A 22,614-nucleotide genomic window follows, 5' to 3' on the forward strand; every position below is an offset into this window, starting at 1 on the left:
ATATTACCAACCAGAGATTTTATTTTTTTATTTCTAGAGCCAGTCAGCACCCCAAGTTCAGGCACTACACATGACAGATTATCAAAACCCAGATAATTTTGTGTAGACAATTAAAATCCCAGCTTTTTTTCCAATTATTATCCCTTTTAAAAAATACTTTTAAAAAAGGGCTGGAGAGATGGCTCAGGGGTTAATGCACTCACTCATAAAGCCTAACGACCTGAGTTCGATTCTCTAATACCCTCGTAATGCCAGATTGACCGTGTGTATGCATCTGGAGTTCGTTTGCAGTGGTTGGAAAACCTGGTGTGCCCATTCTCTCAACTGGACGTGGTGGCACATGCCTTCAATCCTAGCACTTGGGAGGATGAGGTAGGAGGAGAAGAGCTGTGAGTTAGAGGCCAGCCCAAAACTAACTGCAGGTCAGCTTGGCCTAGAGCAAAAACCTACCTCAAAAAATAAATAAATAAATAAATAAAAGCAGGGAGAACGGGAGGCATGGCTCACGCTTTACCATGCCCACACAGATCCCTCTATGCACGAGGCCCTAGGGCAGAGAAGGTGACAGTGGGATATAATTTGACATTCCCCAGAAGCATATGTTCTTAGGTACAGGAAGCCTAATGGGCACAGGAATGACCCAGGGATGTTGAAGAAAGGCCAATTACATTCTGGAAGGTCAGAGTCGAACCCAAAATACCTAAAACATTTCAAACAAGCTCCCAGGTGCTACTGATGCTGCCCCCCTGGGGATGACACCGGAGAAGCCAGACATAGACCACCGGCTGTGTGCCAGCAGGGGTCCGCTGGAGAACGAACACAGGTAAAGGTTCTTTCCTTGCACACGGTGCACATGAGAAGATCAGGACCCGGTCACCCAGCTGGCAAACTACTAGTGGTTTGAAGCTGGGCTGGAGAAGGGAGAGCCATCTGTTTTTCAAAGTACTATCTGGCTAGAACTTTCCAGTGGGGTTTCTGTCTTGAAAAGTCCTCCTTGCCTGTCCTTTCTCACCCCATCTTCTCTTCTCCCTAACTTCCTATTTCCCATTTCCCAACCTAGAAGTCCTTCTGCCACAGGGCAAGCTGAGAATGAATCTGGAGTGTGTTGACCGTGTCACTTACTTGTCTTCCGTTGACTTCTGGAGGCCCGCGGACCTTGCAGGGAGTGCCCCTCCCGTAGTTAGCCAACTCCTGGACACTGAGAAATCTGCCAGCTACTGCCTCTTAGTGCGAGCCAGACTCCACCTCCTGCACTGAGCCCTCGCCCTCTGGCCAGAGTGCCTCTGAGACCCAGGACTGCAGCACTTGCTGGAAGTATTTAAGCTAGCCACTGCTCAGCGCGCTCAGCATGCTCCCCGCCCTCGCTCCCTCATCTCTTTCGGGCCCTGCGCTCTCCCATGTGGCCCCTCACCCAGCAGTATCCCTGTTTCTTGCGGCAAGAATGACCATCCTTTTAGTCACTGCCGTCTCCCCATTTGTTGGCCTCACCGCTCCACATCAGAGTAAAATTCATATGCATTTGTTTACGTGTCTGTGGTGTGGTGTGGTGTGTGTGGCATACGCACATGTACCTGTCCTTGAGACACTCCGGGCACTCGACTGTGGTGACAGGCACTCGCCCCACAGCGGTCCCAACAACTCCCATGGCTCTCCCTCCCATTGTGACCAGAGCTGGAGCCCCTTGCTAATGTTAACTGACTGTTTTCTCCCTAGGCCTGGTGATCCTTTGGTCTCTGCTCCCCTTTGTGGGGTTGGGGTTACAGGTGTGCATGGCCACACCCAGCTGTTCACTTGCGTTCTGGAGATGCAAGCTCAGATAGTCTCAGGCGCGGGCAGGAAGCTCACTTAGCCGCTGAGCCATCTCTCCGGCTCTGAAACTTGTATTTTAATCCATCATGTAAGTTTGTCAGAAAAACTGAATTCAAACCCAATGAACACTGTGCATCCTGAGCTCTGCCCTTCTCAGAACTGCCCACACACGGGTCCAGTCGCCTCTTTGTTTGTCTTCCTGGGGAGAGGGCCGGACGCACCCTGAAGCCTCGGGGTCTCCTACCTAATTCCGCGGCAGGTACTGAGTGTCACGCTGGACTCTTCTGCTTTCCTCACGGTGCCATGGTAGAAGCAGTGGTCCTGGCAAATAGAAAGGAAGAGGTCATGTCGAGTTGTACTGGTGGGCATGGCGACATTAATGACTCATCAATGTGGCTGATGACGGAGAACCGATCCTAACCTTGCAACATCTTACAACTGGCAACCGGCTTCAAAGCCACTACTTTATTTGAGAGAGACAGCGAGAGTTGTGTGTATGTGAGAGAGAATGGGCACGCCAGCGCCTCCAGCTATTGCAAACGAACTCCAGATGTATGCACCACCTTGTGCATCTGGCTTACGTGGGCCCTGGGGGGATCAAACCTGGGTCCTTTGCCTTTGTGGGCAAGCACCTTAACCACTAAGCCATGCCTCCACTTTATTTGACCATCGTAGGACTCCAGGAGATGGGGCAGGGCAAATATTTATGCCTATTGAACACATGAAGGAGCCGAGGCTCATGGGAGCAGCACCGCTTGCCGAAGATCATTCTGTTGGGTTGCAGAACGCAGGAGGTTTTCAGATCTGGCCAGCCACAGGAAACATTGCTTCTGAAAGAGCCTGTCTCCCACCAATGTGATCGCCTGTCTCTCTCTGTAGTGGATTGACTAGTATCCCCTAAAATTTCTATGTCTGTTCAGAACCTCAGAGTATGGCTTTATTAACAGAGTCTGTGGTCATTTAATTAAGATGAAGTCATAATGGATTAGAATGGGTCCTAGGGCTGGAGAGATAGCTCAGCAGTTAAGGCGCTTGCCTGCAAACCCTAACGACCCAGGTTTACCTATGTAAAGCCAGATGCACAGGTGGCACATGCACTGTGGTTCACTTGCAGAGGATGGAAGCCCTGGCATACCCATTCATATTCTCTCGCTTCTTATCTTCTTGAAAATAATATATTACAATGATTGAGATGGGGAGGTAATAAGATGGAGAATGGAATTTCAAAGGGGAAAGTGTTGGGGGGTAGGGAGGGAATTACCATGGGATATTTTTTATAATCATGGAAAATGTTAATAAAAATTAAGAAATAATAATAATATATTTTTAAAAATCGGGTGGGTCCTAAATCCAATGGCCTATGTGTGCCCTTACTAAAGAGTAAAGGACAAAAAGAGACAAAGAAAAGGATGGCACCACATGGAGACGGAGGCTGGAGTGATAATACCACAAGCCAAGGAATGTCGAGATGCTATAGGAGGCAAGGGAGGCCTTTCCCCTAGTCTGTGCAGGAACACAGCCCTGCCAACAGCCTGTTTGACTTTTAGCCTCCAGAACTGAGAATGAAGTCCTCTTGTCTTAACCTCCCGAGTTCACAGTGCTTTGTTACAGCAGCCCTAAGCAATGAACACAGCCCATCCCTGCCACAGCTCACGATGTTCCTCTCCCTTGACTCTCTCCTCACCAGGAACCTCCTTATCTGAGCACCTGCGTCCATGGCCCCCAGTGCCTCTCTGTAGCCACAGCCATCTGGTCCCCCAGCCCCAGATGGATCCCTCGATCTCTACAAACCCCCATTGAGCACCACCAGTGTAGGTACTGGACAAGGCCCCGGTGACATGGTAATGAGCCAATGGAGACAGAGTTCCAGCCTTGGGACTTTCAGTCTTGTGCAAGCCAGTCTTTAATTAGGAAACCAAGCTGAGACTGTCACACATGAGCTTGTGGCACTAGTTGTGTGTCGGCTCCATAAAGCAAAAGCAGTGGTCACCGGGCAAACAGCCCTTCGGAGAGCGCTAAGCTCCACAAACAGGCACAGATAAGACTGTGCCCACAGATCAGAGGGCTGGCAACAGGGGTAATCACTTCTTCCCATATAGGTCAGGAGAGACGTGCTGGCCAGAACAGACAGAAAGTAAGAACCCCGAGGTAGAGTTGGGGTCTCAATAGGAGCAAATTGGCATGGAAATGTGGGTGCAGTCGCGGAGAGCTCAAGTCTCCCTGTACTCCCCAGCCCACTGAGCCTGAGCAGAACCAATCACGAATGCTTGGCCTTTGCCTATGTGACACCCAGTCCAGGGCACCCATGTCTAGGACCATGCCATCTGTGGGGGGCATGGGGGCTATGATCCCAGAGGCAGAAAACCCATGTTTCTGGACTCACCTCCCCCCCAGCTCTAGGCACAAATACAGCCTAGCAATTGCATGTCAGCGTCTTGGCACAGCCAGGCCAGGTTCAAATCCAGACCTCTGTGGCACACAGGCTGCCGCACAGCCTCTCTCTCTGGCAGTCAGCCTTCGACCTCCACCTCAGAGTGACGGGGAGCACACTGCGTCCAGAGCAGCCAAGCTCACCGCTCCCGGGCCCACGGGCAGAAAGTAAACAGGGTGACTACGTTTTCATTACATTTCCTTCCATTAAAGAAAGAAGGTGGCCTCAAGGGGCCTGGAAGCTCAGCAAATCCCTGACCTCAGTCTTCCCGTCCAGCTGAGACAGGCAGCCACGCAGGAGGAGACAGGCCAATAACTCGGGCTCATTCTCTGGACCCTGGGTGCCCTTTCTGTTTTGTTTTTATTTATTTATTTGAGACAGAGAGAGGGAGAGTGTGTGTGAGACTGGGCGCACCAGGGCCTCTCTAGTCCCTGCAAATAAACTCCAGACGCATGTGCCACCATGTGTATATGGCTTACATAGGACCTGGAGAATCGAACCTGGGTCTTCAGGCTTCACAGGCAAGCACCTTAACCACTAAGCCATTTCTCCAGCTCCCCTCCCCCCGGGTTCCCTTTCATCTGTGGTGTGGCTCCCCTGCCCAAACACAGCCACACAGACAGGGGACAGCATCAGTCTCTCTCGGCATCAAAGTCTTCTGACCTTCAGGGAATGCAGAGGAAGACAGGGTGATGAGAGGTCTTCTCCCAGTGCCTATGAAAGCAGATGAGGCAGGCTCTTCATATACTCAAGAGCCCCTCTCCTCCAAAGCCCAGCCTGTCCTATGTGGCTTCTCCATCCATCCCTGGGCTACGAGCCTTGGAGGCAAATCATCTCATCGACAATCAAGTTCTGAACCTGGTCCTTAGACTCCAACAGAGGACCACAAAGTCTACATACAAGACCACAGACAGTGACAATAGGGGTCTGTCCTCCCAGGAGGGACAGGGCTAGGCCCGTGTGAGATAAGCAGGGCTCATAGAAGGTTGAGTGACAGAGTCAAGAGGCTCAAAAATGAAGGGCAGAGCAGGAGAGATTGCTTAGTGGTTAAGGAACTGGCTTGCAAAGCCTAACAACCTGGATTTGATTCTCCAGTACCCACAGAAAAGCCAGATGCACAAAGTGTGCATGCATCTGAAGTTCATTTGCAATGGCTGGAGGGCCTACAGTGCCCATTCCCTCTCCCTCTCTCTCCTTGCAAATAAACTTTAAAAAGGTATTATTTAAAAAATGAAGTTCAATATGTAAGTACAATGATTGTGATGGGGAGGTAATATGATGGAGAATGAAATTACAAAGGGGAAAGTGGGGGGAGGGAATTACCATGGGATTTTTTTTATAATCATGGAAAATGCAAATAAAAATTAAAATAATAATAATAATAAATGAAGTTCACGGGCTGGAGCAATGTCTCAGTGGTTAAGGCGCCTGCCTGCAAAGCCAAAGTACTCCGGTTCAATTCTCCAGTACCCAGGATAGCCAGATACAAGAGGGCGCACCTGCGTCTGCAGTTTGTTTGCAGTGGCTGAAGGTTCTAGTGTGACCATTCTCTATTTACCGTCCTGTCCCCACCCTTCATTCTCTATTTCAAATAAGTATTTTTTTTAAAGAGACAAATTCCTTTTTTGTTTGTAACTCTTTTGGATGTGTGTGTGTATCCATGTGCGCTGAGTGCAGGCACATGAGTGCCATTGGGTGGCTGTGGCCTTGAGGCCAGCTTCTGGGGTCAGTCCTCGCCTTCTGCTTTGAGACAGGGTTTCTGCTCGTTCACCACTGTGTACACAGGCTAGCCGGCCTGTGGGTTTCCAGGGATTCTCTTGTCTCCACCTCCCATCTCATCACAGGAGCTCTGGGTATACACACACACACACACACACACACACACACACACATACACACACACACACACACACACACGTTCAGCTGTGCACAGGTTCTGGGAATCCACACACAGACCCTCATGCTTATGCAGTGAGCACTTTCTTCACTTTGCTATCATCTCCCCGGCCTAGGAGGCCAGTTCTAAAAATCGGAACCTTGGCTCTTCTGAACTTGGGCAAGTTGCTTTTCCACTTCTCCTCTCACTTCCCACATCTGTAATAGATGGGGCTAGAAAAAGATGTTTATAATTCCCCATGAAAATCAATGATTCATCTCCCCCTCCCAGAGCACTGAGAGTCATGTATCAGCATAGCCAGTTTTTGAGACTGGAAAAGAAAGAACTCAACAGTATGATCCAAAGGTCAATTAAGGCCACACAGTCAGTTCAAGCCAAGGCTATACAGCCCTGGCTTTAGATCCCAAACCCTGCCAGGATTTCTGTTGGAACACATTCACAGATCCAATCCCCCAATGACCTGACCTAGATAGAACAGACAACCCTGGAACCTTAAGGCCAGGCTGATGAGCCTCAGTAAGATTACCAGGGTACCTGCTAAGCGTGAGGCACAGCGCAGTCCTCAGCATTTGGGGAGAGACCAGCTACAAGGTTTATCCCGTTCATATTTCTCCTTGATTTCACAGCTTCCAAACGATAAGGCTGTCCAGGAGCCCCCTAGGCCTGGGGCGGGGGGTGGGGGGGACTATGCAAGAGTCCGTGGAAGGAAGGAAATTATGATCGGGCCATGGCTCAGCTAGGGTATGCTTCGGCCAACAAGACCTTGAGGAAGGAGGGCAAGTGTGGGCAGAGGGGGAAGCTCTCTGCCATGGCTCTCTTGAAAAGAAGCCCTTCATACATTTCTACCCGGTGCACAAGCTGGGCACACAAAGAACAAGTTGGGGAGCGGCCATGAAGTCATGGCATTCCTTAGCTTCTCTGGCTGAAGGGGCCACCCCGGGGGGCTTTCAGAGCAGGAAGCATGAGCTCATTGCAGACTGTGCGCTGAGTGAGGGTCATTCTTGAGTTGTGGGCACTGAAGGGGCCAGCCTCAGAGGAGGGTGTTGTGTGACTCTGTACAACTGCAAGGGGCTTTCTTCCCACAGCTGTTACCCAGCCCCTGCCCCATCCCTGAAGGCAGAGAACAGAGGGCTGCAGAAGACAGAAGCTTTGACACAGGGGAAGTGGGGGTCACAGCTGGATGGTTTCCTTGGGGCGGCCATCTGCCCGCTCGCTGCAGACCCTGGCCACACTCCCAACTCCATCCCCGTCAGGAAGGTCTTGGGAAGAAAGTGGGTTGACTTTCAAAGTCAACAACCAAACTACCAGCTCCTCTGTTCTAGACTTCCTAGATCAACCCAAACTCAGCCATCCTGTGTCCTTTCCCACGCAGGTGATCTAAGAAGCTAAAATGAGCCGACAGTGGCTGCCAACTGTCTTGTTAGATATGTGCACACAAGCAGGCATATGTCAAATGATGGGTCACATGGACATCTGGTTCCAAAGATGCTGCTGGAGGAGAGCTGAGCAAAGAGAGCTCTTCGCTCCTCTCCATGCCACACAGCAGATCAAAGGCTTTCAAAAGTCTACGTCTTGGGCTGGAGAGATGGCTTAGCAGTTAAGGCGCTTGCCTGCAAAGCCAAAGGATCCAGGTTCGACTCCCCAGGACCCACGTAAGCCAGATGCACAAGGGGGTGCACATATCTGAAGTTTGTTTGCAGTGGCTGGAGGCCCTGGCACGCTCATTCCCTCTTTCTCTCTCTCTCTCTCCAATAAATTAAATATATTAAAAAAAAAAAACAGGGGTCAGGGCAGTGGTGGCGCATGCCTTTAATCCCAGCACTCGGGAGGCAGAGGTAAGAGGATCGCTGAAAGTTTGAGGCCACCCTGAGACTACATAGTGAAGTCCAGGTCAGACTGGGCTCCAGTGAGGCCTTACCTCAAAAAACGGGGGAGGGGAGGAGGAACAGGGCTGGAAAGATGACTTAGCAGTTAAGGCACTTGCCTGTGAAAACTAAGGACCCAGGTTCAATTCCCCAGTACTCACGTAAGCCAGATGCAAAGGTGGAACATGTGTCTGGAGTTCGTTTGCAGTGGCTAGAGGACCTAACATGCTCCTTCTCTCTCTCTCTCCCTCCCTCTCTCTATCTACCTATCTATCTTTCTCTCTCTCTCTCTTTCCCTCTTTCCCCCCCTCTCTCAAATAAGTAAATAAAATAGAAAAAAAAACAGAAACAGGCATGGTGAGGAAGATCAGTAGTAGCTCAAAGGCACCCTTGGATACATAGTGAACTGGAGGTCAGCCTGAGCTAGATGAGATGACAAAGGAGGAAGAGGAGGGAAAAGAAAAGGAAGGATAGCAAGACATGGTGGTGCACACCTTTAATCCCAGCTCTTGAGAGGCAGAGGTAGGAGCATTTGAGGTCAGCCTGAGACTACACAGTCAATGCCAGGTCAGCCTGGAGAAGAGTGAGACCCTACCTCAAAAAAAAAAAAAAAGGATAAATCGGTTGTGAGGGCTTGTCCTGAGCATTGTAGGATGTATTGCAGCAACCGTGGCCTCTGCCCACTCGATGCCAGTAGCATCCGCAAGCCCCTCCCCTCAGGATAAGCAAAACCATCTCCAAATACTGTCAAGTGTCTCCTAGAAGGGAAAATAGCTCATGGTTGAGAGCCACTGCTTTGAGCTCATAAATTCCAGCAGGAAGCACCATGGGAAGAGCTGGCAAACTATGTGCCACCAACAGGGCACAGTGAAGCAGACCCGGATGTACGACTATGTTCTAAATAAGCATTTCACAATGTGCAGATCTTCGGGGGAGTGTCCACGAGGACAGCACAGAATTTAAAAGCCTGTATAACTTACACTCACATTGGAAAGACAGACTATAAAATCTGTATGCACAGTGATTTAATACTCTGTAAACTTTACACACATTTTTTTAATTTAAATTATTTACTTGCAAGGAGAGTGAGGGGGAAAGAGAGGAGTGAGAGAGAATGGGCATGCCAGGGCCTCTAGCTACTGCAAACGAACACCAGATGTGTGCATCACTGTGCATCTGGCTTTATGTGGGTACTAGAGAATCAAGCAGGGGTCAGTAGGCATTGGGGGCAAGAGTCTTAACCACTGCGCCAACTCTCCAGCCCCCACACATGTATCTTTAAAAGGACTGATCAAACACGAATTGGATAAGATGAAAGGATGAGCAATTTATTTTTACTTAAATTTTTGTTAATAAGTAATGACACTGGAGCTGGAGAGATGGCTTAGCGGTTAAGCACTTGCCTGTGAAGCCTAAAGACCCCGGTTCAAGGCTCAATTCCCCAGGACCCACATTAGCCAGATGCACAAGGGGGCGCATGCGTGTGGAGTTCGTTTGCAGTGGCTGGAGGCCCTGGTGCGCCCATTCTCTCTCTATCTCTCTCTATCAGCCTCATTCTCTCTCTGTCTGTCCCTCTCAAATAAATAAATAAAACAGAAAAAAATTTAAAAAAAAATAAGTAATGACACTGAAAAAAATGTATGCTTAATGATGATTCCCACCAATGTTACCAAGTTAATTACCCTCCAACATTCCATTTATTTTACCATTTTTGCCAGCAAAAGACAGGGAGACCCTAAGGAACAGACACACACCATGTCCTCATCCTCAGGACACGCCCTGGGTCTTCACCAGAAGAAACAAGGCCTTTAGAAGAAGGGCCCATCTCCATCACACACCTCCCCATCCCTGAGAGCCACAGCCAGGGCAGGAGCTGCTGGGGAGACATATGTTGACCAGAGCTCACCTCAGATTTCAGCGTGGTGGTTTGCGGCTTGCCACTGTCGGTGTAGCAGGTTTCCGTGTAGGCTGGAGCAAACAGGTGCCTGCAAAGAAGACAAGCAGACGTTTGCGTCTCTGTGGCTGGACCCCCTCCCCTGGTAACGACAGCCAGTGATTTTACCTGAGCTAGGAAAGCCACCCCCACACCTCCATGCAGAGGACCCGAGTGGCCAGAAGGGAAAGTTTTATTCATCTCATCTTCACCAATCATTGCTCCACCCAGATGGAGGTGACAAACCTAACGCTATTATCTTGATTTTTGGGGAAAAGGGTCCACAGAAAATGTACCTATAAACACATGCAAAAGATCCCTGAATCTGTGGGCCTTAATGTGAACTTGATTTTTTCCAACTGTATAAGAACTAAGGTTTAGTATCCACACACTAATTTTACCTTGAGAGAATGTCCCCCTCTCTGTTACATGCTTTTGGTGGGGTTGTCAATCAAGGGGTCCCACCTGGCCCCAGCTAAGGGCAAGAGGAAGGGGTGCAGTTTTATGTGAAGCCAATGGCATGAGGGCACAAGGTCTGAACAGACAGAAGGATTATGCCACATGGTTGGAGGGGCTGGCTGCCCCTGCCCGGCCTTTCTGAGACCCTGTGTTCAGAATATGACCATTTCCACGAATTTCTTTAGTCTTCTCTAAACATGGCTGTTGGTTTCTCTTTTGTCACTGACCCTTTCTGTCAAGCTGAGGTTAAGGACCTCCTCACCAAAGGCCAGGAGATACCAAACAGGACTCCTAAAATTTCTCTGAAAGTTAAAACAAAGATTGCAAGAACAGAACCAATCCACATAAAGCCAAGGTCAAGGGCAAAAAGGTTTTCATGGAGGGCAATATTAGACGCTGGAATCTGAAAGAGCTGGGCGTGTCGTCACACATCTGTAATTTCAGTCCAGTGGGGAGCAGAGACCGGGGAACCAGAGTGAATAAGAGGTTCAGAATAAGAAATCCTGTCTCAAGGAAAAACCAGTGGGTGAGTGATGGAGGGGACACCGATGTTTTCCTCTGGCCTCCCCATTGTGCGACCCCAATACATACACAAGTGTACCACAAACCACACACACAAATTAATAATTTAAAAAATTAGTTTGACAGAAAGAAAAGGATGTAGATCTATTTACATTAATATGGAAATGCCTAAAAATGATTTAGAAAGTAACGGTAAGTTTCAGAAATAAATGTATCTTAAGAGTCCATTTTAGTGAAAAGCATCCATTGAAAACAACCGAAGAAGCGAACGTTCACTGCTAAGGGGGTTCGTCTCAGGATTGCAAATGCTCACAGTGCAAGTGACATTTCTGAAAGGGCTTGTCAAAAATAATCATCAGAGGGCTGGAGAAATGGCTTAGCGGTTAAGCGCTCGCCTATGAAGCCTAAGGACCCCGGTTCGAGGCTCGGTTCCCCAGGTCCCACGTTAGCCAGATGCACAAGGGGGCGCACGCATCTGGAGTTCATTTGCAGAGGCTGGAGGCCCTGGCGCGCCCATTCTCTCTCTCTCTCCCTCTATCTGTCTTTCTCTCTGTGTCTGTCGCTCTCAAATAAATAAAGTTAAAAAAAATAAAAATCATCAGACACTTGTCTTGAAAACTAAACACCTAATTCACAATGGGTTGTGTGTGTGTGCACGCCTGGGTACATAGCTGCACGTGTGTGTGTGTGTGTGTGTGTGTGTGTGTGTGTGTGTGTGTGTGAAGGCCAGAGGACATCCTCAGTGTGTTTCCTGTAAAAGTCCCTAAAAGTTTCCTAAAAGTTTAAGGTCATCCTCCTCTACATAACAATTTCTTGAGACCAGCCTGGGCTACAAGACCCACTTCAAAATAGTAAGTGAAAGAAGCAAATGTAGGCTGAGGCCAACTTGGACGGCAAAGAAATCGGAGAGGAGAACTAAATTTTCCAAGAGGTGAAGCTTCCCAGAGTGAAAGCCACAATGGAGGCTCCCTGGAGTCCATTCCACTTCCAAGGCCTAAGAGTCCTGACTCAGATTTGTGCATTCAGAAGCCACATGCGTCAAGAACTAACATCCAAAGCCGGGCGTGGTGGCGCACGCCTTTAATCCCAGCCCTCGGGAGGCAGAGGTAGGAAGATCACCATGAGTTCAAGGCCACCCTGAGACATAATGTGTTCCAGGTGAGCCTGAGCTAGAGTGAGACCCCACCTCGGAAACCAAAAAAAAAAAAAAAAAAAAAAAGAATTAACATCCAGCCCGGGCAAGAAGAAAGCAGAAAGCGAGCCCAACAAGGGCACGGGCGGCCAGCAGAGCACAAAACCCTGCCAGCCCGGAGAAGCCTTCATTGACGAGGGGCCTTTGGGGCATGCCCATTTCTTCTCTCTCTCTCTCTCCTCTCTATCTCTCTAATAAATAAAATAAATTTAAGCATCCGACAACATAGTAATACACGTAGAGGGCTAAACACCATACGCGGCAGGGTGGAGCTGGGCGGGAGTTCGTGGTTATCACTATTGCTTTACCGAGGCTTAGAAGGGAAGAATAAATACACAAAGGATAGAATTTACCTGTTCCCTAACTCTCCTCCAGTTATTAATATCACTTGAGAGAAGTAAACAAAAGCAATTAGCTCATTTCCTCGGTCGCCCTCACAGACTACATAATGGACAATTGGTCAGGGGTCCAGAGTTTAATGGCCCATCCTGGGTGCCAGTGGGCAGACGTAAATTTTCCCACAGGAAATGCACTCGCAGTAAACACATTCCGAGCTTCCTCTGTATTTCAGCTGGGTGGGGGTAGAGGCTACTTATCCTGGAACATTAAGACGGAGTGACACAAACTGAGCCTCTGCAATAGCCACATATTTGTGGGTTCTCAGACACATACCATGAGGTAAGAATCCTTCTGCAACTTCTTATTCTAAAGGTCCCTCAGGGCTGGAGACATGGTTTACAGTTAAGGCGCTTGCCTGTGAAGCCTAGGGACTCATGCTTGACTCTCCAGGTCCCACGTAAGCCAGACACACAGGTGACACAAGCACGCAAGGTCACACATGCGCACAAGGTAGCACACATGAGGAGATCGACTGTAGTGGCTGGAAGCCCTGGCACACCAATTCTCTCTCTCTCTCTCATAAAAAACATAGGCTTGCCTCAAAAAAGAAAAAAATTAAAAAGGCTGGATAAATGGCGTAGTGGTTAAGGCTCTTGCCTACAAAGCCAAAGGACCCCAGTTTGATTCCCCAGGACCCACATAGGCCAGATGCACAGGGTGGCACATGTGTCTGGAGTTGGTTTGCAGGGGCCCTGAGTGTGCCCATTCTCTTTCTCTCTATCTGCCTCTTTCTTTCTCATGCTACCAACTAAGTAAATATGTTTTCTTTAATTAAAAAAAAAAAGATATATCTCCATAATCATGGAGACTTTCCAGCCTCAGGACTGAAAGAGACCCTAGAAATGCTCACTGGTTAAAACTACTTGCTTGCAAAAAGCCTGCCTGCCTGGGTTCAAGTCCCCAGTTCCCATGTGAAGCCAGATGCACAAAGTGGTGCATGTGTCTGTAGTTCATTTGTGGCGGCCAGAGGCCCTGGTGTGTCCATTCTCTTTCTCTCTCCCTCTCTTTCCCTCTCACTCTCTCTTTGCAAATATATCTGTAGATAGAGATACGAAAGAGATTCTAGAAAGCATACAGATCTCTCATCAGATGAGGTATGCCCTCAAGACAAGGACCATGGTTGTCTTTAAAGGCTTCTCCCAGCTCCTAGCAAACAGGCAGTACACATTAACTTTTGAATAAGTGGATGAAATAATAAATGAATGTACCTTCTTTCTAGGGTAGGAAGCTGCCGGGCTATAATTTAACATTGGAAGCTTCCAGAAATGGTGCTGCCCTGAGTCTATTAGCCACTCTGGCTTCTCCATAACCATTACAATGAATCTGTAGGGAATAACCTGCTCTGTCTGTTCCCCCCAAAAAACCTTTTCAATCAAACATTTACTCAAAAGTGTAAATTTTAGTCCCCAAGTCCAGACCTACTGAATAAAAAAGGAAACTCTGCTGGGGCCCAGCCTTCTGTTTCATCAACTTTCAGGTAATTCTGATGCAGGCTCCAATTTTAAACCAACTCCCTAGAAAGACGAGACACAACAAAAGCATGGGTGAAAGCCGGGCGTGGGCACACCTTTAATCCCAGCACTCGGGAGGCAGACGTAGGAGGATTGTCATGAGTTCGAGGCCACCCTGAGACTACATAGTGAATTCCAGGTCAGCCTTAGCTAGAGTGAGACCCTACCTCGAAAAAGAAAAAGAAAAAAAGCACAGGTGAGGTGCGGGTTTCTCTAAGAGAATCCTACTCCACTGTCTTTAAAAAGTAGTTGTGAGGGGCTGGAGAGATGGCTTAGTGGTTAAGCGCTTGCCTGTGAAGCCTAAGGACCCTGTTCGAGGCTCGGTTCTCCAGGGCCCACGTTAACCAGATGCTCTGAAAGGCCCAAGAATTCAGAAGCCCAGAAATACTATCACGCTCCAAAGGGAGCTTAAGCGGGCCCCTGCATACCTCAAACTCCAGGCTTTACTCTCTGTTGAAAGCAAGTAAAGAATCCCTCTTCTCATTATATCAGAGCCCGCTCCTAATATAAAACTAGGTAAAAAGGGCATGAGATAGCCCTCAAAGATGGGAAATGAGTAATAAAGTGAACCACTTATTTGGTTTCTGTAAATAGCCTGCACCATAAGCCTTAATAGCCCACACTGTAAGCCTTAGTAGCCTACACCATAAGCTGTAGCAGCCTGCCTCAGACCACCAAGGTCATAGGAGACTGATACCACACTCTGCTACTCCCACCCAAGGACCTGCGCAAATGCTGACCACCAAGGTCATAAGAGACTGATTGGTCCATGAGGGGCTTAAACAAATTAAACTAATTGCCTTAGAAACTATGGAGTGGCACAAACTGACTGGCTCGCACCCCACAGGCTCCTGATGTTAAAAAAATGATTGGTCTAATGCACAGGCTTTGTTAGAAACCCTATAAAAACTGTCCCGTTCCTGCATTCGGGGCTCTGCAGTCCTCTACCCCTGTGCGGTGTACGACTGTGGGCCCCAGCGCGCTTGGAATAAAATCCTCTTGCAGTTTGCATCAAGACCGCTTCTCGTGAGTGATTTGGGGTGTCGCCATATCCGGGCAGAGCGTGGGGTCCTCGTTTTGGGGGTCTTACAGCACAAGAGGGCACATGCATCTGGAGTTCATTTCAGTGTCTGGAGGCTCTGGTGTGCCCATTCTCTCTCTGTCTCTTTCTCTCTCTGTCACTCTCAAATAAGTAAATAAAAATAAACAAAATTAAAAAGAAAGCAGTCATTAAAGCATTTTGGTGGGGTTTGACATGATTATTTTCAAAGGGTTATTATCAAAACCTAAATGAGGCTGAAGAGATGGCTCACCAGTTAAGGTGCTTGCCTGAGGAGCCTAACAACCAGGGTTCGATTCCCCACTGCCCACATAAGGCCAGATGCACAAGGTGCTGCATGAGTCTGGAGTTCCTGTGCAGTGGTTAGAGGCCCTGGAGCGCCTATTTTCTGTCTGTCTCTTCCTCTCTCTTAAATTTAAAAAAGAAAAAACCTAAATGAAATCACAGGGTGGTTCCTGAGAGATATCTGAGAGGATTATAATTGACAAGGTAAAAGTCTAGACCACAGAGATGCAATGAGGGAGGGTATCGTTACAGCAAACAAAGGAAATGTGTTGAGAATGTCTGGGCCTTAAACCTGGGTTATTGCTATTTTAACAGAACATATCTATGTATGAAAGGAATGTCTTTTCTATATCAGCAAACTTCACTGCAGCAGTTCATTATGTTGGAATTCTTGCTTCACATATGTAGAGCAGCTTTAACTAGATTCTGGTAAGTGGGCTCATTTCCTTTCCCATATTCCCCTAATGCATCCTGCCTCAATGTCACAGAGAGAGAAGTAGAGAAAATGGATAAGCAGAACTTGAGGGCTCATTCTATCCAAAGAGCCCTCCTCCCAAAGGATGTTGGCCAGGAAGGTCCTTCCTTCTAGAACAAAAGGGTCATGTTTCACCACCATCTGAACAATGCTGCCAATGGGGGAGAGAACACTGCTTTCAAAGGCTCCCCATCACCCCAAGATGTGGCCAAACAGACCTATGTGCTCCAGCAGGACCCTGGTGCCTCTGTCAATGAGGCAATTTAGGAGTGACAGGGCCCCAAAGTAAACAGCTTGTCTAGACAGGAGAATTATACTTGGGCCCGTAAGGGAAAATCTAGGTTATTTTATTTTATTCCAGGTCAGAAACATGAGGAGGATCTGGGCTTTCCTTATCTCTGCCCCCTGGGGAGTCCTTCCATCCTCCTGAGAAGACCTTTCCCTTTTCCAGAGATTTAAGATTTCATGGAAGATTACCCTTTTTCAGAAATCCTGACCCCAGACACCTGACTAGACACCAGCCACCCATGGGGAGGGGACTCAAAAAACAAAAACCTCAACATCGAATGGAGGTGGGCATCTCAAATCCCCCTGGCCTCCTTGGGCTGCAGCTGAGTCTCCCTTCCCTCCCCTTAGGCTCCCCTTCTCTTAAAGCTCTCCCTCTGAAAGCTCGAAGCTGTAACAGAACGTTTCTCAGCCTTATCCTCTGGCCTGTGGACTTCATTCTCCAAATTCATATGCCAAGAATCTGGAGACCCCAAACTCCCTACGACATCAGTGTACTGGCATACCACAGTGGTGCACTGGCAAGGAACCCTAACTCTTTCACCATGTCCAAGGACCCTGCCATCCCCACGGAGAGGACACCACATGGACACGGAGTGACCCGCTGACCCGACTGCCCTTGCTCTCGTCGCCTCCCGGACAAGGAGCTGGCTCAGCACGTGGGCAGGAAGTAGCCTCTCACCACTGGAGCACGTCAGGACTCTCAGGAAACCCGCTGCGAGGGTTACACATCCAGGAAGAGAGGAGGCCTGTCCACGATTCCCACCCCACCCCCTTGGCGCCCCGCATCCCACCGCCTCCATCGGTCTGCTCCGAAGCCTGGAGCGCAGGCAGGCAGAATGGCTTCCATCATGCCACAGCATCCTCATATAATAGCAGCTGGCACTGCAGGAACAAATTGGGACAAAACCCAAATCACCAGACCGCTGAAGCCCTTGAACAAAACCGGCTTCCTCTGACTCTCACCTAAGAAAATAAGCTTCCCCTCCCCCACCACCAGACAGGAGACAGAATGGCCCACAGCAACCTGAAACCTTCACCCGCGAGCAGCCAAGCCCCAAACCGCTACAGTCAGCAAGTGACTCTGACTGCGCCGTTCCTTGGCCTCAGAAGCTTTCAAAACCCTAGGAGCATCCCTTCAAGAACTGTGTACCGCCAGACAAATTTCCAATGCATGTCTAAGCTAAAAGTCCCTCTCGGGAGGGAGGAGCAGAGGCTAAAATCAATCTACAAAGCAGCCTAGAGCTGAGCCTCCTTCCTCCAGCATCTAATAAGCAAGCCGGGGAAGACAAAGCAACAACAGTTTCCAAACTACCTTGAAAAACAACCTCTTCCATTAGCTCAGGGTTCCAAATGCTCCAGGGCTATTTTTACTTCTGCCCTTGCTGTATCTAATCTTTCTGACAAGTCTCCAGGTTTTGGACCTTAGGGATGTTTGGGGATGTGCAAACCTGGAACACCCTGTAAGATTAGATGTTAACATGTATAAAATTGCTCAAAGGCTATCACAGTGCAAAATACTTCCTTTCAGTAGATAGCTTAGCAGTTAAGGTGTTTGCCTGCAAAGCCAACGTGCCCAGGTTCGATTCCCCAGGACCCATGTAAGCCAGATGCACAAGGTGGAGCATGCTTCTGGTGTTCATTTGCAGTAGCTGAAGACCCTAGAGCACCCATTCATTCTCTCTCTCTCTCTCTCTCTCTCTCTCTCTTTCCCTCTCAAATAAATAAAATAAAAATAATCTTTAAAAGAGGGGGGAAATATCCCAGCACTCACAAGGCAGAGGTAGGAGGATCGCCATGAGTTCAAGGCCACCCTGAGAATACAGAGTAAATTCCAGGTCAATCTGTGTGGGGGAAAAGAAAAAAAGAAAGAAAAGGAGGAAATAAAAAGAAAAGGTAACTCCAAAGTTAGGGTTTTATGTGTGCTATGGCCCACCCTCCCCCAACACCAGGATATAAGCAGTGTTATTTGAAGTTAGCAATCTTATCTCAGCAATCCTCCTTTCATTAGAGTAAATATCTACTATCCAAAAATTTTGGGACCCCCAAATGTTTCAGGTTTTAGAATATTTAAAGATGCATAGCCCAAGTCTAAATACAAAATTCATACATAATCCTTTATCTACTTAGGGTGAAGATAATTTTATACAAAATGTTCAGTGTTTCTAGGTTTGAGTGTGACCTGCCAAATGGGATTCGGTGTGGAATTTCCCACTTGGGTCATGTTGGTGCTCAAAAGGTTTGAATTTTGCAGCTTTTTTTTTGTTTTTTTTTTTTAGATAATGGATGTATAACTTGTATTAAAGACACACAGACACATTGGCTAAGGTGTGGGGGCGCATGCCTGTGACCCCAGAATTGAAAAGGCTGAAGGATGATGGTGAGTTGGAGGCCAGCCAAGCTACCTAGGTAGAGCTTGTGTCAACATCACCGTTCCCCGACACAATGACACAATGCAGCTCACAGCTAAGTCTCTCTGATCCCCTTTTAAGCAGTTTCATTGTCGTGCGCATTCCTCCATTAATTCAACAAGTAGAAACTGGGGCTGCCCATGAGGGCAACAAGAAGGCCATTAGTCACAGCACTCAGAGGTAGGAGGGCTCTTGGGGAGTTCGAGGCCAGCCTGGAGCTACAGAGTGAGCTCCAGGTCAGCCTGGAACAATTGACACCGTACCTTGAACAACAACAAAAAAGCCACCTTTGGAAAGCGTAGGTGTGTGATAATTATTTTCACTTGGGCACTCAAACCTCCTCCATTTGAACTGAAAAATAAATACGGCAATAATTACCATCTCACACTGATATTGAGAGAATAAAATGATAACGTGTAGGCAAATCCCTTCTCAGACCCTTAAAAGCTGTATGACCAGACAACTGGGAAACATTACCATGCCTCAGATTTCTCATCCACAGAATCAGAATGACAGCCGTCCATCTCTTTCACGGGGTCACTGTGCCCAGTACATAGGACGTTATGACTGTTTGTTAGATAAAGTGGACAAATGTGGAAAAGAATTTCTGGTAAAGTGTAAAGTATTTACAATGGTAAAATATTTTTACTGGTACTAGACAGGTGGGTTTTTGGGTAAAACGCTTGCTATGCAACCTTGAGGACCTGAGTTCGGTCCCCAGCACCCATGTAAAATACTGGGTGTGGTGACACATAGCTGTAATCCCAGAGTTAGGGAGGCCAAGGCAGAATGATCCCCAAGGCTTGCTGGCCAGATATTTTAGCCCAATCAGCTAACTCCAGAGTCAATGAGAGACCCTGTCCCAAAAACTAAGATGGAGCTGGGGAAATGGCTTAGTGGTTAAAGCGTTTGTGTGAAGCCTATGAAGCCTAAGGACCCTGGTTCAATTCCCCAGGACCCACGTAAGCCAGAGGCACAAGGGGCACATGTGTCTGGAGTTCATTTGCAGTGGCTGGAGGCCCTGGTGTGCCCATTCATTCATTCTATCTGCCTCTTCCTCAATCTCTCTCTCAAATAAATAAATAATTTTTTAAAAACTTAGATATGATATTAAAAAAACAAACAAACTAAGATGGTGCCAGGTGTGTGGCACACACATTTAATCCCAGCACTTGGGAGGCAGTGGTAGGAGGATCACCATGAGTTTGAGGCCAGTCTGGGACTACAGAGTTTCACGTCAGCTTGGGCTAGAGTGAGACTCTGCCTCCCAAAAAAAAAAAAAAAGCCAAAAAATTAGATGGAGGATGGCTGAGGAAGACACTTGACAGACATCAACGAACTTCTCCTCCACACACAAACCTACACACAGGTATACCCACACATATCTAAACATGCACACACGCACACACACACACACACACACACATACACACCACATACACAGATTGTTTTAAAACATTTCCTCCAGGACTAGCTATATAGACATATGGCAAAGTCTTTGTGATGATTAAGACTAGAAAAGGGAAGAAAAAAAAAAAAAGACGAGATAAGGGGCACCAGAGGACATTGGTCTGTCTCCTTGGGGGATATGTGTACATTGAACATTTTCCGAACTAGTTTAGGATGTCCTGCACAAGTCACAAGCTTCTCAGCCTCAACCTCCTTCTTTTGGTTTTACTTGGTTTTTCGAAGTGATGGTGATGGAAGCGAGAGCTTCGCCAGCTGCTAGGTAAGTGACGTACGCCGCGCTGCAGCCCTGCCTCTGTCTATTCTCTCAAGTGGCCATGGCAGTGTCTGGGACAGATTGGCACTGGGCAACCCTGGTGGACCGCAAGAGCCACGCTAATGAAATCACCTATTCTTGTCCCAGCTTAAGACAAAGCAAATTCAGAAGCATTCTTTTCTGTTCTTCTTTCAAGAGGGTAAAAGAAAGAAGAGACAGCTAGAGCTGCTGCAGAAAATGATTTCCCAAACTGGGGCTGCCTCCTTCCACCTCGGACTCCGAATGCAAACAGACACGCCAGGCAGCCCCATCACCAAATAAGGCGCTGATAAGACCAGGGGCTTAGGAGCTCAGGCATTCCTTTTGAGAGGGGCCAGAGTGAGTGGCCAAGGAAGGCAGCACTTTAAAGTTTATTCCTATGGCGAGCTGGCCCTCCTCAAACACCAAGGCCTCCCTGGAGCAAGCCTGGGGACCCACGCTCAGGGAGACGGTGTCACCCACCAGCAGAGGTTTTTAAATGCCAAAGCTACTGGGTGTGTTGTCTTTAGTCTCCTCACAGGTTAAGTGTCTAAACATTGCATTCAGTCAGCTCATTTTTACCAGCAAATTCCCTTTTCGTCACCTCTCATTCCCCCGAGACCTGGCACCCTGGCGAACAGCTCCCGGCCCTGTGTTTTCAAAGCTGTCCCACTGCGCACCAGAGGCTGTATGCAGGGGGGCAGCAGGGTCTTTTGTTAACCCCCCGCGTGTGGCCTCTCCTCACTTCTCGGTCACCCACCAGTCAGGGTGACAGGCCGTGACCTCAGGGGTCCTCCAAACAGCTCACTAGGAAGACAGTGTCCTCCATAGTCCATCATGGGCGTTTACTGGAGTTGGGAAGAAACCATTCAGGGAAATGAAATTTTTCTCAGAAACACAAAATTTCCAAAGCAAAACTACTATCTACCAGTGCCTTTGTAATAAGCAGTTTTGAAGAATAACCACCGAAGTTGTTCCTTAGAATAGCTGAACCCACAGAAACCGCTGGATGGAGGCTGGGTGGGAACCTAACGCGTGTAAAGGTGTGCTTAGGGGTGAGCCCCAGGGCAGGTGGAGGAAGCAGTCTCTAAGACAACCGGATCTCGCAGGACAGGCTTAAGGGGACCGGGTGTCCTCAACTCTGAAAACAGCAAGCATCAAAACAAGTGGCTGGCCGGGCGTGGTGGCGCACGCCTCTAATCGCAGCACTCGGAAGGCAGAGGTAGGAGGATCACCATGAGTTCGAGACCATCCTGAGACTCCATAGTGAATTCCAGGTCAGCCTGAGCTACAGCAAGACCCTACCTTGAAAAACAAGGAAAAAAAAAAAAAAGTCAGCCATATGAATATGTGAAAAGCTCTCACAGAGCTTTGGGAACATCTATTGTCCCAACATGCCTAGCATCTGTACCAAGTTCTAGGGATGCCAATGACCTAATCTGCATTGACAGAAATACTCCCCATCTCATTGCACAGCTGGCTGGGGCACCAGGAGTCAGTCAAGGCCCCTGCCCCTACCTGGCCAAATGACTGGGGCACGGCAGGCTGGGACTGTTGGAGCTCTTCTCTCTGAACGTGAACGTGAACGCGAATGGCACCTGCATAAAAAATCAGGAGTCCCACCCAAGAGGCAGGTCCTGAAGCGTCCACTGAGTCCCGCTCCTGTCCTGCTCTTCAGCTTTCCTCCTTCTGTGTTGCCCACCTTCTTCCAAACACTTCTGTGTTGGGGCTGGGGGAGATGAGTGTGTAAACTGCAGAGTCAGCTACAAGGAAGTCAGTCTTTATATTGAGAAAGGGCTGGAGAGATGGCTCAGTGGTTAAGCACTTGCCTGTGAAGCCTAAGGACCCCGGTTCGAGACTCTATTCCCCAGGACCCACACAAGCCACATGCACAAGGTGGCGCATACGTCTGGAGTTCGTTTGCAAAATGGCTGGAGGCCCTGGTGCGCCCATTCTCTCTCACTCACTCTCTCTCAAATAAATAAATAAACAAAAAAGTTTAAATTAAAAAAAATAATTTGATATTGCTGAAGACTCCACATACTTGTGCTGCAAGGCCACTGAGAAATCCTACTGAAACTGAGCTGATGATAACCTCCTCCATGTAGACCAGCTGACAGAAAGCTGGAAGAAACCATTCTACGTGTAGTTCAATGGGAGAAAGAGATACCACCAGTGGAGATACTCAACAGTGGACACTGCCAGCCTTATAATTGGCCAGCCAGGCCAAATGAGCCAATGGGTGCAATAGTCGCAGGTCTGTCATGGTGGAAACCAACTGCCCTCTAATTGGACTGGAGACCCGCTCCATGGGGGGGAACACATCCCTGATACTGAAA

At 48.3% G+C, this 22,614-nt stretch overlaps 1 protein-coding gene across 2 annotated transcripts in view; it reads right to left on the reverse strand.

Annotated features, from left to right (window-relative positions):
* Adam19 (ADAM metallopeptidase domain 19) overlaps positions 1 to 22,614 on the reverse strand; it is a 96,557-nt gene that overhangs the window by 41,715 nt on the left and 32,228 nt on the right. For both annotated transcript variants that reach the window (XM_045151765.1, XM_004657475.2), the window contains exons 4-5: positions 9,909 to 9,987; positions 2,054 to 2,130 (exon numbers count right to left, since the gene is read on the reverse strand). In XM_045151765.1, coding sequence (XP_045007700.1) covers positions 2,054 to 2,130; positions 9,909 to 9,987 — 156 coding nt within the window. The remainder of the gene's footprint in view (positions 1 to 2,053; positions 2,131 to 9,908; positions 9,988 to 22,614) is intronic.

Source organism: Jaculus jaculus, chromosome 6 (genome assembly GCF_020740685.1).
Source record: "Jaculus jaculus isolate mJacJac1 chromosome 6, mJacJac1.mat.Y.cur, whole genome shotgun sequence".
NCBI lineage: Eukaryota > Metazoa > Chordata > Mammalia > Rodentia > Dipodidae > Jaculus > Jaculus jaculus.